We start from the raw sequence: 14,148 nt of genomic DNA on the forward strand, positions 1-14,148 counted from the left end.
TTAGTGTTTGCTGTAATTGTGTCAGACTGTCAGGTTAGTTGGGTTTCTGATATCAAGAAAACAGAGATAAAGCCAATCAAATAAACTGAAGAAAAACAAAAATACTTTCAAAATGTTCATCTATTAATCTTAAAAATGCCTGACACTCGCAAGAAAAACCTGAGCTGTCTGCAGATTAATGACACTAGGCTTGAAGAAAAATGTATAAATGTATTTTCAAGCCCTGAACTAGGTGCTTGTCTGTGGCCTGGAGCTGACTTTGGCAACCCTGATGCAGCCTTTGTCTGAACCATATGTGTTATCAGTGTCTGGCTGTGGATCCACCGTATTTGTGTGATGCTAATGTCATCAGAGGGAAAATCCTATCCCACAATTAGTGCAATTTCTGATCCTTTTCACAAGCTTTATCGCTTTGTCCTTCTGTGATTATGTTTCTGTGGGGTTTTCATATTGTTTGCACCCCATTCATCACTTCATTACCAGTTTGGGGCTGTCACAACAACTGTTGGCAAGAGCACAACACTGCAGCAGCACAGAAAGGCACAGATTTTAAGCTCCAAATAGCAAGAAAGACAGCAAGCTACAATTCCTAACCAATAGTTCTTCTGTGTGAGAAATGAAGGGCAAACAATGTTGCCCCTTGAAGCCAAAACACATTCTACAGTCTGATCAAACTCTCAGCCCTAACCCCTCTTAACCTGTGAACCTGCTTTGGAACACAAGATGAGTTGACGCTCCCTGCAAAGTGGACTGTCAACATAATTCTCGAAGTGATTCCTCTTCTGCTCTGCAGGCGACTTACAGATTTTTATTACAGCCCTCCCTTTTTTTTTTTCTTAGGGAAAAGTTGGATTTGAATCACTCTCACTCACTCCCTGCTGCCGACAGCTATGGCCCACAGAAACACAGAGCTCCATTTTGGGCTCTAATTTATTAGATGAAGGGTCACGTATGTCCATATATCTACATGTGCAGGGATTTGAATATGTAATAGACCTTGCTCTGTTTCTACTTGTGAGATAAATGACTTCCATGATTAAAGAGGAAGACTTGATGACAGATGAAAGCTATTAAACCATAATTACATTTTGCACGTTCAGCATATTTGTCTTGATACAAGGCCAGTATGTTTAATATCCTCATAGGAAATATGAGCTTCACATAATGGGTAAAGGCATGTTACAGGGCCTGGGCTTTACTTATGAGAGAAATAAGAATAATTCAAGACAAAAAGTGTGTTCGTTCAACACCTGGGGGACCAATATAGTTACGTCACTTCCATGTGCAACATTATTGCATTTTATGCCACTGCCAAACAAGTGCTAATATTGCTTTTGATATGGCTAGACCTTGGTTTCATCAGTTCGGTGCAGATGCGGCCAAGTGTTGGATTTTTTAATAACGGCCTGTCAATCTGACATTGAGCACCACATTACATGGAGACTCATAACACAGAAGAGGTGCTGGGGTAAATCCAGCAATATCTCCTTAGAGTTCACAGACGTTCCCACAAGCACACGCAATCGAACGTGTTGCATGTGCATGGACGCAGGCGCATTCTGTTTTGTGCACATACATGTATACACAGCCGCAGACTCATAAGACACACGCTTATACCAATGACTGCATGATCCTCCAATTCATCACCAAAAAACAGCCCAAAGAGAAGGAAGAAAAAGCACTGTTACTGCACAAATTTACTCACACAAAATCAGTGGATCAATAGCAATATCATATCTCTGTACAAATCTAATCAGAGCTGCACGTCTGAGAATTCAAGTCAGACAATCAAACTGAGCATCTGAAAAACCTGCTGTCAATCCCAACAGACTGCTGCCATGAGAGTTTCTTACTGCAAGGCTAAATCAGTGTGAGCAGAGGACCAGAGGGCTAGATCTTCCACCATCTGGCCTCGCCTGGCCGTCCACCACCACATCCCTGAGTGGCTGTATTAGATTTATTGAGGCAATGAGCCCCCTGCCTCAGGCATGGGATTTGATAAATGTGACTCAACTGCCATCCAAGATTATAATGGGGATAATGCAAAAGAGCACCTTCTGCCTCAGAGATACCATGTGAATAGGCAGAAAAATATCCAGCATTAGTTCACACTTGTCATTGAGCTGAGGTAGGAATGCTAAATTCAGCATTAAAGAATTGGGAGGAGTGCTGTTCACATTTATTCAATACTGAATGAATGGAACATAAAATGGCTGATCAGTGATACAAAGTGTATAAAACATCCTTACATCTAAATAACAAAACAGGTCATTTGTCTGTGACTCTTTCAACTGCTCAAAAATCACTTGAAAAATCATTTTTGAGCAGGTTTTCTAAACATCCACCCTTATGGTTAAGATTAAGTACCTAAAACAACTTGGTTAAGCTTTGAGGAGGCTCATTCTTGATCTGACACACACAAAAAAAGAAAGCCACTTGGGCAAGGTCAAGAAAAGATTGTGCTTATGGATAAGGTTAAAAAAAAGGTGTTTAATCAACACTGGGCTTTTCTAATTAAATGCAGCCATGTGGTCTCTAATGTTCTCTTACACAGTAAGAGATTTTTGTGACAGCTGAATATCACTATACTTGCACCGCTTCTTCTGAGAGAGGATGTCATTATTTGCATGACTGCAAGAGTGAGCTTCACATGACAACTTGAACATAAGTCACTCTAAGAGCCAATTGTGTATCTTATTACACTGCAGGACAGGTGTCAAGTCTACTTAATTCCCTGCCAAACAACATATTGTATACTTACATGTTCTTTAATATCCATGTCAGCTCTGTGTATAGCACAAATTCAGCAGTTCGGCTTTACCAAACCAAAGCCAGAGCTCAGAGCTACATTTTGGAGAGATGCAGCCCAGAGGCACAGAGCTGATGAGAAGTGCAACAAACCCTCAAGGGCAAAATAAATAAATAAATAAAAAAAAGGTATGGTGTTTCATCAAATACCAGTGACTGCTGTGACCAGACTGGAAATACAGTGGTGTGTTGTTACCAGCATTAACAATTTCACAAGTAAACTGGCTGCATGTTCAGTCTCTATCTATAGAAAAACGGATATACTTACATATATTTGCAGTTCCTTTGGGTATAGGGAGGTAGGAGCCCACACTCCAGGCTCTTCCGTGGTAGTGCCTCTTACAGCGGCTGCAGTCTGGCCCTGTGGTGTTGTGTTCACACTCACAGCCCAGCTTCCCCTTGTCAAACACACAGCTGTTGGCATGCAGGTTGCACTTGCACCTGAGACAGAAAGATAACAACAAAAGACGGAGATATGAATAGGCATGATTCTGCACCCATTGACTCAATAACTTCTGGAGGGAATACACAAAGTCTGCCCTTGCTGCGACGTTTATTTGTGTCTTTCAAATTTTTTGACAGGGGTAAATTGAAATCCTGGTGGGTTATCTGACTTGGATCGTGCCTCCACAAAGATTCATTATGCTCTCCTTTAAAAAAACAAGGCCTCATTTGTCGCTGCCCCTGCGGAGAGAACAGCGATGCGAATAAGGTCACTTTTGCCACTCTGAGAGCTAAATGAAAGGCACTCTGTAAGATTCGCTAATTGAGCACAAAACAGGGATCTGATAGAGAGATGATAGCGTAAAGAGAAGCAGCGTAGCCTGACAATTCTCTTTCTTCTTTTTCTTCAAAGTTACTCTGTTATTTGGCAAGGGAGCCTTCAGGCAGGAAACCCTACCAGTCGGCGGAGCTAGTTTATTAGACAGAACTGTGGCAGAGTTGACAGATGCTCCTGACAGGAGAGGAGAGAAGGCCTGATGGCTGTCAACACTCTACCACACCCCTTTTGACCACATGGAGCAAACATGGTTGTATTTCCAAGCCTGTGGAAAAAGAACAAATTGGTTGCAGTTTGAGTCTCACTTGCGTGGGTCTAACAACCTGAATGAGCAGAGAGTAAATTGCATGTTTGCTGAATATAACCTTTTTGATTTCAGGGAGAGTTGTGTTTACTCCCAGTGAAGATCTCTATCAGAGGTAGAACAGGCTGTGTTTGTTGTCACATGAGATATTACAGTTTCATATTGCAGTTGTATTCCAAATATAATTCTCCATATTTGATTTTACTCCTAAGAGAGTAAAAGGTTACAAACAGTGACCTCAGCTTCTTGGGAGGTTGATACAGAAACATCTGGGGGAAGGGGAGGGGGGCATCGAGAGGATCTGACACAGTAAACCTCCCCCGGGGTTTGGGCGTCTCATGGTTTCACATCATGCCTATGTTTGTTTTTACAAAGTGCTTCCGAGAGAAGATTTCTCCAATTTGTGACAGAGAAACCGGGTATCTGTTGGCTACAATCACCAGCGAACAGGAGACAGAGAAATGACAGCAGCAGTCAGAAATACATCCATTCTAATTGACTTCCTGGCCTTACAGCGACATCTCGCATTAATGATAGATAACTGCGGGAAACAAGGGAAACTATACCTTGCTCTGTATAGCTGATAAGCAGCTGTGGAAAAATCAGTGAATGAGGTCTTAAGTAATGCGGATATCTGGCAATGTCACCCCACAGCTAACATTTTATATGAATCCCTCTTATTTAGCAGTTATAAACACTATACGCTATTACTAGATGTTTATAACACACTATTATATTGTAAAAATATCTCTCTAAAAATACTACAATGCTTAATTGGGTTTGAATTGTTTATGAACATGAATATTTAAATAAATGATATCCTTATAAAAGCTTACTGCAGTTTCATTATTGACATTTATTTATTTCATAAATTAACTTATAACAATTGTAGTGTGTAATAAATCATTTGCTGCTGTTTCAGCACACGTTTAATGGCTTAGAAATGTATTTAAAACTAATAGAGACATATGATCAAACTGTATATGACTCCAATTATTTTATGTTGTGTTATCAGTCATTCATTAACTGTTTATTATTATTAGTTATTATTAGTTATGGACACGCCAATTAAGAATTCTTAACAAAAACATTTATATACAATAAAAAATAGATTATATCTATTCTATCTTTTATGTAAGTAAAATCTTTATACTTGAAGGGGCATTATGAGTAACACATTGTGAGAAATATCTGTGATGTAAGGTGCTCAAATGGTGCCCAGAACAATACAAGAGATAATAACACCAGAACCAGTGTATAACTCCTGCCTGTGCATTTTAGAAATTATACAATAGAATATTGACTATTTTCAATCACTCAAAGTACATAAAACTCACTAAAATCTGAAGTATGAACATAAACCTTCAAGTTCAAGCCAGAAAAGAGAAATTGTCATTTGGAAATCCATGGTTTTCAGCAATATTAAAGTTGTAAACAACTGCTAAAATCTGTAAAAGGAAATCACCACCTTTCCTCAGATTAAGTGTTGTCTCACAATATTAGCAGCCAAAGCAGATGCAACTGAATATCAGCCCACATCACAGCAACTAAATGCTAGTGCCTCTTACTGCACAGTTCCCCATAGTCCTTAACTTTTTAATCAATTAAAGTCCCTGCTCCATAAAATTAATGACTGGGTGTAGCTCTTCTGCCATGCAGACAGCAGCAGCTCCCTCAAGTCAAGAGCGATGAGATTTGACCTTCCACTTAATTAAAAACCAGCAAAATCTGGATCATCGGGCCCAACCGGTGCGGGTAGCACGCTGATAGAGTAGAGGATGTGGACTCAGGGGAGCTCTGGGATGTGATGCTTTTGCCGCTGGCATTGTCATATTGAAATCAGAGAGTCTCTCTGTCCCTGGTTTGGGTCACAAGAGGAAAGAGATCCCCTGTATGTCCAGCCTTTTAAACTGGCACCATTACAAAGACACATTTCATAAAGTTTTAATGACCTTTTATACCTTGTTCAGCCCAATAGCAATTGGTATTATCCATTATCCAAACAAGTGACCCTCCCTTAGGAGACTCCAGAAATCATCTAGCTTCTCTGTCCTTCCCATGAACTGCACCCCTTCAGCTGGGGGTAAAAATGCTCTTAGAGATGAGGAACTGAATGCTGTAATGGTCTGGTCTACATGTGTTTTTGTGTACAAGAAATGGGTTATTTGGAGTTACTACTAGACTCTATTTAAAGGCTCAGTTAACCCAAATTATAAACCTACCCCTACCACACATTTTCTCACTTCTAGTGGTTTCAAACCATGCAGATAGTTTTAGTTTGCCTTGTCAATAATTGCGATATCTGTGTCTGAGATTCCTGTCTCCACTTAAATACAAGGGAGCTCAACGGACTTTAGTTTCTGGTGCTCAAAATTGTGTTTTGAGCACCAGAAAAAAGATCAACAGCAACATCTCCGACCAGAAAATATGTCCCAGTCATACTGGTTTCTGTAAGTACTTTCTACTTTGATATGAAGTAGTTTAAATGAAAATTGTTCACAGCGAGGTCTGTGAATTGTCCAGAGTTACCAGGACCTTGCCTGTGGAAAGACATATGCTGTTGAATTTCATAAAATTCAGTGTGTGTGTGGGAGTGTTATCATGACCTCCTTAGTTATAAATTACTTCCTTTAACCTCCACACTGAAAAAAGACAATATACAATGCTGTATCTGGTTTTTGCTACACCTGTTAAGTAATGTGATTCCGATGCTGGTCTTGATTCTGACTTTATTGTGGCCTGTGAATGTGCATTTTACAAATATAGCAATAACCGAATTTCACTGAAGAAAGATGAGGTTTGGGTCTAAGCTATGTTGATATTCTGGGGTAGACAGCTGCAGTGCCCTGTGTCTTTTCTGGCTGCTGCCTAACCTTGGCTTCTCCTGGCTGCTTGGCACTGTGTTGACAGGCTCACTATGTCTAACACAGCTTTTCTTTCTTGTGACAGCTCCTAGCATCTCTGATTCAAGACAAGAGAGGTGCACAGAACTCGTTAAATAAGAACCTCAAAGGAGAAGAGCCTGAACTGACAGGCTAGGGAAACTTTCATTTGCGGGAAACTTTCATTTGCTAGTTTTCAAATTGAACCTTACAGTGACTTCCCAGGAAAATAGAATCGAAACCACTGATTCAATAAAGTGTAAGTATTGCTTAAGATAAATGACTGCCAATCCGCATCAGTGGTCTTGGCCACATTTACAGTTAGAAAACCTTAAGATGTTGATGAATATTTTCAATAAACCAAAGTTTTATGCTGTAATAATCTTTGCCAATGCAAAGTCTGAGGTATACATGGAAGACTAAAAAGTGTAATATGACTAGGATTTGCTGCAATAGCTCTCTGACAAATTCACAGCCAATAAATTACAGTCAACTTAATATTAAGGAATGTAAATGTTTGAATAGTGGGAAATTATGGTTCTGAAAGGCAAAATGACTAACTAGTCTAAAGAACAGATAAAAAAAATGTAACAGTTAAAGTTAAAGAAAAATATGATGTCCTGCTAGCTGGGGACATCCTGTAGAGAAATCATCACTGGAAAATCTGCATAAAAACAGTCAGGCGATATCTGAATTTTAAACCTGCTAGCTTAGCCAGTATCTTCCTTCAGATTTTGTTAAATGCCCTGGAAGTCCACCCACAGGCATTTTCACTTGCCTTCATTACACCTCTCAAGATGGCGTGTGCACAGACCCTGCTTGACTGACATCTCGCTTACTCTCCAAGTTGTTAGGCTGAACAAATCATACTGTTTTCATTTGCATAGGCCTTTTTCATTGAATATATATTTCGATTTGCCACAGGTTTGAATACTAAAATTAATGATGGCTGAATTCCATTTAGCTGCTTTAGTCCTAGTCTTGTGCATGCTGACTGTCACACTAAATGTGTTATCACCCACCTGTTTTTATGAGACTGTCCTCCCACAAAAAAATGACCCCACAGGTAATTTGTACAAGAAGTTTATCACGACCTGTAGTTTTATTGTTAAGTAACATCTAGAAATCATGTGAGACTGTTAAGGTTACAGGATGTTCGTCATCATGGTTACATTAATAAACACCATGCAGATTTTGTCACTAAATGACGTCTTCCTAAGTATTTATTTTAAACCAATCCACAATCTTTCCTTAACCTTAGTGAAGTGTGTTTTTCTTACTATGGCCAATCAAAATGTCTGCTGTGAGTATTTGTTTGTTGAGTTTGGTGACCTTTTCACAGTATAGCCTTGCACAGCTTCAACCTGACCAGAGGTCTAATCAATCAGAACAACTGAAAACACCTGTGTGTGCGTGAGGCACCTTTAATACATGTGTGCACACCATTGGCATTAAAGAATGAGAATGTTTTAGATTCTTCAAATAAAACTGGGCTAAGTTTAGACGGAAAGTTGTTTTGACATCCTGGTTGTAAATAATCATTGTTCCAAAAGCATTTTAGTGCCAGTGTAGGAGGTCCTACCCACACATTGAAATATATTCCCTGACATGCTGCTGAAAAATGGGTGTATGTTACCTAGATGCCCCCCAAAAAGTTTACTTTCCAAACTGTTTTAGCCCAGTTTTAGAGCTAAATACCACCTATTGCTTCTATAAATTTCAGATGTATGAGTCTGGTGTGTCACATTAGCCCCTATGGTTCAGCTTGAGTTCTCTTTGTCTTTGTGGAGGCAACGATGTGATTGACCTAACTGTTTGCACCTGAGGCAGGGTATAAAAGCTCAGAAAAACACACGGCCAAGCCACATACTGATGAAGGGCTGGCTGCTAAAATGTTTGCTGGTGCATTGTTGCACTACTATGAGGATGAGGACGGAAAAGTTGATTTTGTTTATGCAGATTTTGTTTCCTGAAGGTTTTTATAAAAATGGCTAAATTTTATTTTGAAATCGAAAGCCCATTTTTTCTTTTTTTTTCCCCACTACAGTTTTAACCCATCGCTGCTGCTCTGAATGATAAAACCAACTGAGAAAAACCAGTCTCCCTCAGCTCTATATCTCACCTGTTCATCACACAAGTTGCCCATGGTCAGAACCTGTAATGTGCCTCCATGCTGTATAAATACATACTGAGGTTTCCTGAAACTTTCCTTGACAAGACACTTGGAGAGGCTCACATATATTGACCAGTGATAGCTCTGACAGATATAGAAAGATCGAGGCTGTTGAGGGGAAACTTTGGCCTTGCTGAAAATTTTAGATGAATGTCAATGTGTTACCTGGACAAACCAGAATAACCTGCCAACACTGTGCAGGCAAAAATAGGCTGTTTTGAATGTTTTACAGTATATTAGTCCTGTTTGTGCCATGTGTTTTGGAGGAATGATGCATTTTACATCTTCCATGCTGTTATTGGGAAAATGAATTGGTCCAGTGCACTAATAATACAGGTCCAAAAAAGTGACCCCTCCTGGTGTGCAAAGTTTTTTATTTTTATTTATTTATTTATTTATTTTAAAGGTGCCATACAAATAAACTTGCCTGGCCTGGCAGCTTGCCTGGAAACTTTCATGTGCGAAAACATTCAGTGTTATCTGGGTTGCTTAACTTTGTGTACTCTTTTGGAAAAAAAAATAAATTATTCATGTATATCAAATTAATAATATAGCTGGCATAATGTGACCTAAAAAATAAAGAATTAATGAATGAATGCAGCTAAAGCCCTGCAAAGCCCTAAAGTTAAAAAGGGATGTTCGCTGTCATATGCAATGTTTGATAAGAATTTTTGGGTGCAGAACAGTGAAATAAATACAGTATCTATGAAGTTCCATGAACAACTATAATGCAAATGCTAAAATGAATGCATCCAGACTGCCTTCAGCAAGCTCCATAAAACACAGCTGCAGGAATAGGAGATAAAAAAAAAGGCAAAAGTTTCCTACTCAAACAGTCATTTGAGTAGGCACAAGGCAAATCCAGCTCATATAATGAGTTTGACGGTGCTTCTTTACATTGACTCCTTTTACATTTCGAATGGCATTGAACTTTTCCACAAGGAGAGGGGAGCGTCACAGAGTCACCTCATTACACCAGGCTGTGTCACCGTGAAATTGAAGAGTCCGATTAGGCTTGTTTTCGTCGCTGTGTGCTGTGGCCAATTTTGTTATTCTTCGGAGTGTAATGTAATACATCTCAAGCAAATTGTTTGCGTCCCCCATCGAAATATAAAGCAGCCCCGCCAGGGCTCCCCAAATTGTTGGAGAAATATTAGGAATGGATCACAAGTTAATTCCCCCTGCTCCAATTTTCTGCCGAGGCGAAAATGAAATTTGAATTTGCGTGGCTTGGACCACTGCCATTGAAAGCCTGTGATTTGTTTCAATGACAGGGCCTATTATTGAGGTTGTGCATTGATGTAGGCATACAGTATGGTAATGTCCTCCCCCCTCGTCCCACCTCAGCCCTCATGGTGGAGGGCCATCTCATTCATGTGATGTAAGCTGCTGAGACAAGGAGGAAGCCGTGAAAAAAGACATATTAATATGGAAATCAGAGGCTGGCTGCATGCTCTTCAGTGTGTGTGTGTCTGTGTGTGTGTGTGTGTGCGCATATATATACGCTTGTGTGAGTACAGAAACATGCAAGTGTTGCTTACTGCAGACACTCGCCTCCTACAGTATGAAAGGTTAATGTACAAAAAAAATTTTTCAGAAAAGTAGTATTAACAATTCAGTGTAATGAGAAGAAAACATGCTTTGCCACTGTATTACTCAGGTGAACACACACACATAATAAACCATCTGAAGCCATAAAGCCACAACAACCTTGCCAGTTCCACAACTAGCAAAGCTTGATCATACAATAGGTGTAGTAAAAGGACATGTTGATGATTTTACTATTCATGGCTGCTGCCCCTCCAGAGACAGCTTATGTTGATGTACTTTGTCTGGCACCCATATATTATTTACAAAGAAAGCCTGGGCCTTAATGAGCACTAATTAAATGCTGGAGACTGGGAGATGACTGGCAGAAAACATCGCAGCATGTGACAGACATCTGGTGGAAGATAAGTGAGCAGGCGTTGGCAGAGCTGGAGAGCACCTTACGGTGGTAGCAGAGTAACGCTGGGGGTCGTGCGAACCTGCACTTGAACCTGACTTTCAAACTCTGTCAATCAAGCTGGCTACAGCTGTCATGGTTCACAGGGCACGGGGCTTGGTGGATTGGAAGTGTGTGTGAATGTACTGTATGTGAGAGACTGGATAAGAGCCAGTCAGTTTGTGTGAATGTGTGTGTGTGTGAGTGTGCTTGTGCAGTTTGTGTTGGCTCATGTGGTTTTATGTGAAGGGCAAGACTGCAGTGTAGCCATTTAAAGGGGCAACAAGAAACATTCCAGTCCAGTACTAAAAAATTACTGCTCTTGACTCAGTGTTTACCTTGGCTTTCCACCCTGTAAATGTATCTATAAATGTCCCTCCACATTTTCAGCTGCTAAAAAATGGATGCTGTAAGACACCCTCTTCGGTAAACAATTCTGTTGGATCTCTGCTCTCATTAGCAGTGGTTTAGTCAGGATTTTAGAGATGCTAAAATTATATTTTCTGTTAATGTTATCTCACTAAATGGTGGTCTGAAAGTTGTTTCAAATGCCTCTGAGAGATACAAGATTCTTTTAAGACTAAATTGGAGAGATTTAGTTAAAAATTTAGAGAGATTCAGTTTAAAATATATTAAAACTGCCTTTTAAAAATCACCATGCGTACTTATTGAATGGAATGGAAACTCCTCTGGTTGTTAAAACCCCACATTTCCATCAACCCCACATGTATCTTGTGTCCTCAATGATAACTCCTGTCTTGCTTGTTGACTACCTATAGATCTTTAAAATTCTGTAGACTATAGAACTGTAGAAAGTTCCAGTCCACCATAACTTGACACGATAAGCTACAGTATGTTTTTGCCACCTATAGAGGCTGAAGCAAACGCAGAAGATCGCTTAAAGGCCTTTATTGTACTGCACTACTTTACCATGTCGTAAATACTGGAAAACTCTCTGGGTATGATTTTTAAAATGCAAATACCAGATCAACAAGTAAAAATGTGATGGCAGATTTAAATAAACAGCAGGTTGTGACACAGTTTCACATCTGAGGCAGCAAATCTAAAAGGAAAAGAGACAGAAATTGCTCAAAGATGAGGGTGACTTTGGGTTCAAACACCTCTGCATGTGAAAACACTGAAGGATTAAAAAGCATAAAAACATGGGCAAGAACACTTTCACTCAGCTAGACGGCTGTTTACAAACACTGTTCGACTCTGGGTGCTTTGCTGCCTTAGTAGTAGAACATCATTCAGTAATGACTTTCCCCTGTAGAGGGAGACAGCCTACAGAAACGTGTGTACTGTAGTATTTGCACAAATGAGTGTCTTGAGGTACAATCAGATTAGCTGTCAGCAGAATAAAAGTAGGCTGCACTCAAAACTAATGGAAGGATGTGATGTAACAGGTCTGGTTTGGGTATAAATAAAGATTAAGCAGAGTGATCAGACTGTAAACGGCATATGAGAGTGGTACAGTAATATTGTACAAAACAAGATGATGGCACACTGCTAGAATAATGACATTTCAATTTTCCATTACAGTCAGTCAGTATTACTAATGGAGGAAGGTGCAAATTCTCAAGGAAAGGTTGAACAAAGGCAAACTTTGACTTGCTACTGTTCTTCTTTGTTAAATTTGTTAGTTGTACAGGTTTCAACTGCAGGGAACAAGAGACAAAGGGAATATTTGCTTAGAATGGTGCATGTGTTGCACCTTTTTATCTGAGAAATGATCGTGAACTTTGTTGGTTTTGAAGAGTTCACTTTGGAAATGTTTTGACTGCTGCAACCACTGAAGTAAGAATCAACAACAAATTCAAGCTACTCAACAACATCCTTTACTCAAACACTCAAGAGGAATATTGATTTATTTCCTCCTGCTGCATTCGACCCCGTCTTATAAAGTTACAAGCTAGAGAGAAACACACAAATAGCAAAAGGGCTTTCTCTTCAGGATAGAAGATTATTCAATTGTCAGTAGTTTAAATGAGGGAGGGAAATGGTCTGGCACATTACACAGCAGATGATATGGTGTAACACCAGTAGTATTTTTTTCTCTGTTTGACCGTTGGAGAGCACATACTGTAGATGTCCTCGGGCTTTAGACGAGTGCGATGCCCGTCATGTGAATGCACTGTGGAGGAGCTACAAATTTAGACTCCTTTAAGTGTGAGATACAGTTGTGTAAGTGTGTGATACGGCACTTTTATGAGCTAAGGATTCCCACTGGGAGAAAGAGATAAAGAGATTTGTCTGTGGCTCAAGGGAAACACTGGGGAGCATAAAGTAACAGTAAAATGTTTCATACTTTATCTAAAACTGTTATTCTTTTGTATCCAAATTGCTTTTGAATAATTTTCATGTATATCTCAGAAGGAGGGTTCAGGATAAAATGTTTTTTTTTTGTTTTTTTTTGTCTTTTGAAATTTGCTTTTGTTTAACATTTGTCAGCGCAGACAGTCAGTAGGGAATGAAACATCTTTCTCTTTAATTTCCATAAGCCTGCAGTCATGTTAATCTTAGATACTCTAAAATCTTTATGTGTTTCAAAGCAGCGTTTTCGGGGGTACAGAATTGCTTTTTGGGGGTACAAAATGTTCTTCTTTTGTGATCAATAAATCAGGTCAATTTTCTCGGGATGCTGGGAGTTAGACTAGCTTTTTATAGAGATGTTAAATTACATAAATCCAGCCATTGATTTTTGCCATGAGTAAATGTGGCTTTTACGTCTTAAAGTCCTTTTGTGAAAGCTTGCCTTGTCTATTGTCTGTTGACATATCTGACTGGACACCTCATCAAAATGCTGTCAAGTAAAGATACAAACTGAGAAGATTTTAAGTTTAGATTTCACTAAAAATGACAACAAATTACACAGGGCTATTCCAGTAACATAAAACTAAATGGCTAAATAACATAAGTAAGGTTAGCATATGGCCGCTCCCTCTAAATTTCGTGAATACTAACTTTGAAACACATCTCATAATACTGACTGTTAAGTTTAAATCTTAATTTGGTCTCATAAAACTTTTATTTTTGGCAGTTATGTTACCGCACATGATGCAACAGTAACTCCTGCTGAAACTGTTTTTACACAGCCTTTTAGTATGGTGCCACAGATGTGCTCAAGCAACTGGCTCACATGCACATTACAGTAAGTCTTTACTGGATACAAATTCATCTACTTTTAATGGTGCAACACAATTTAGTAAATCA

General features: G+C 39.3%; 1 protein-coding gene across 1 annotated transcript in view; it reads right to left on the reverse strand.

The window, feature by feature from the left end:
- Positions 1-14,148, reverse strand: part of LOC121193259 (netrin-G1-like) — a 46,119-nt gene that overhangs the window by 6,973 nt on the left and 24,998 nt on the right. The window contains exon 3 of the mRNA XM_041055481.1: positions 3,077-3,249. Coding sequence (XP_040911415.1) covers positions 3,077-3,249 — 173 coding nt within the window. The remainder of the gene's footprint in view (positions 1-3,076; positions 3,250-14,148) is intronic.

The sequence above is a fragment of the Toxotes jaculatrix genome, chromosome 14, assembly GCF_017976425.1.
Source record: "Toxotes jaculatrix isolate fToxJac2 chromosome 14, fToxJac2.pri, whole genome shotgun sequence".
Taxonomy (NCBI): Eukaryota; Metazoa; Chordata; class Actinopteri; family Toxotidae; genus Toxotes; species Toxotes jaculatrix.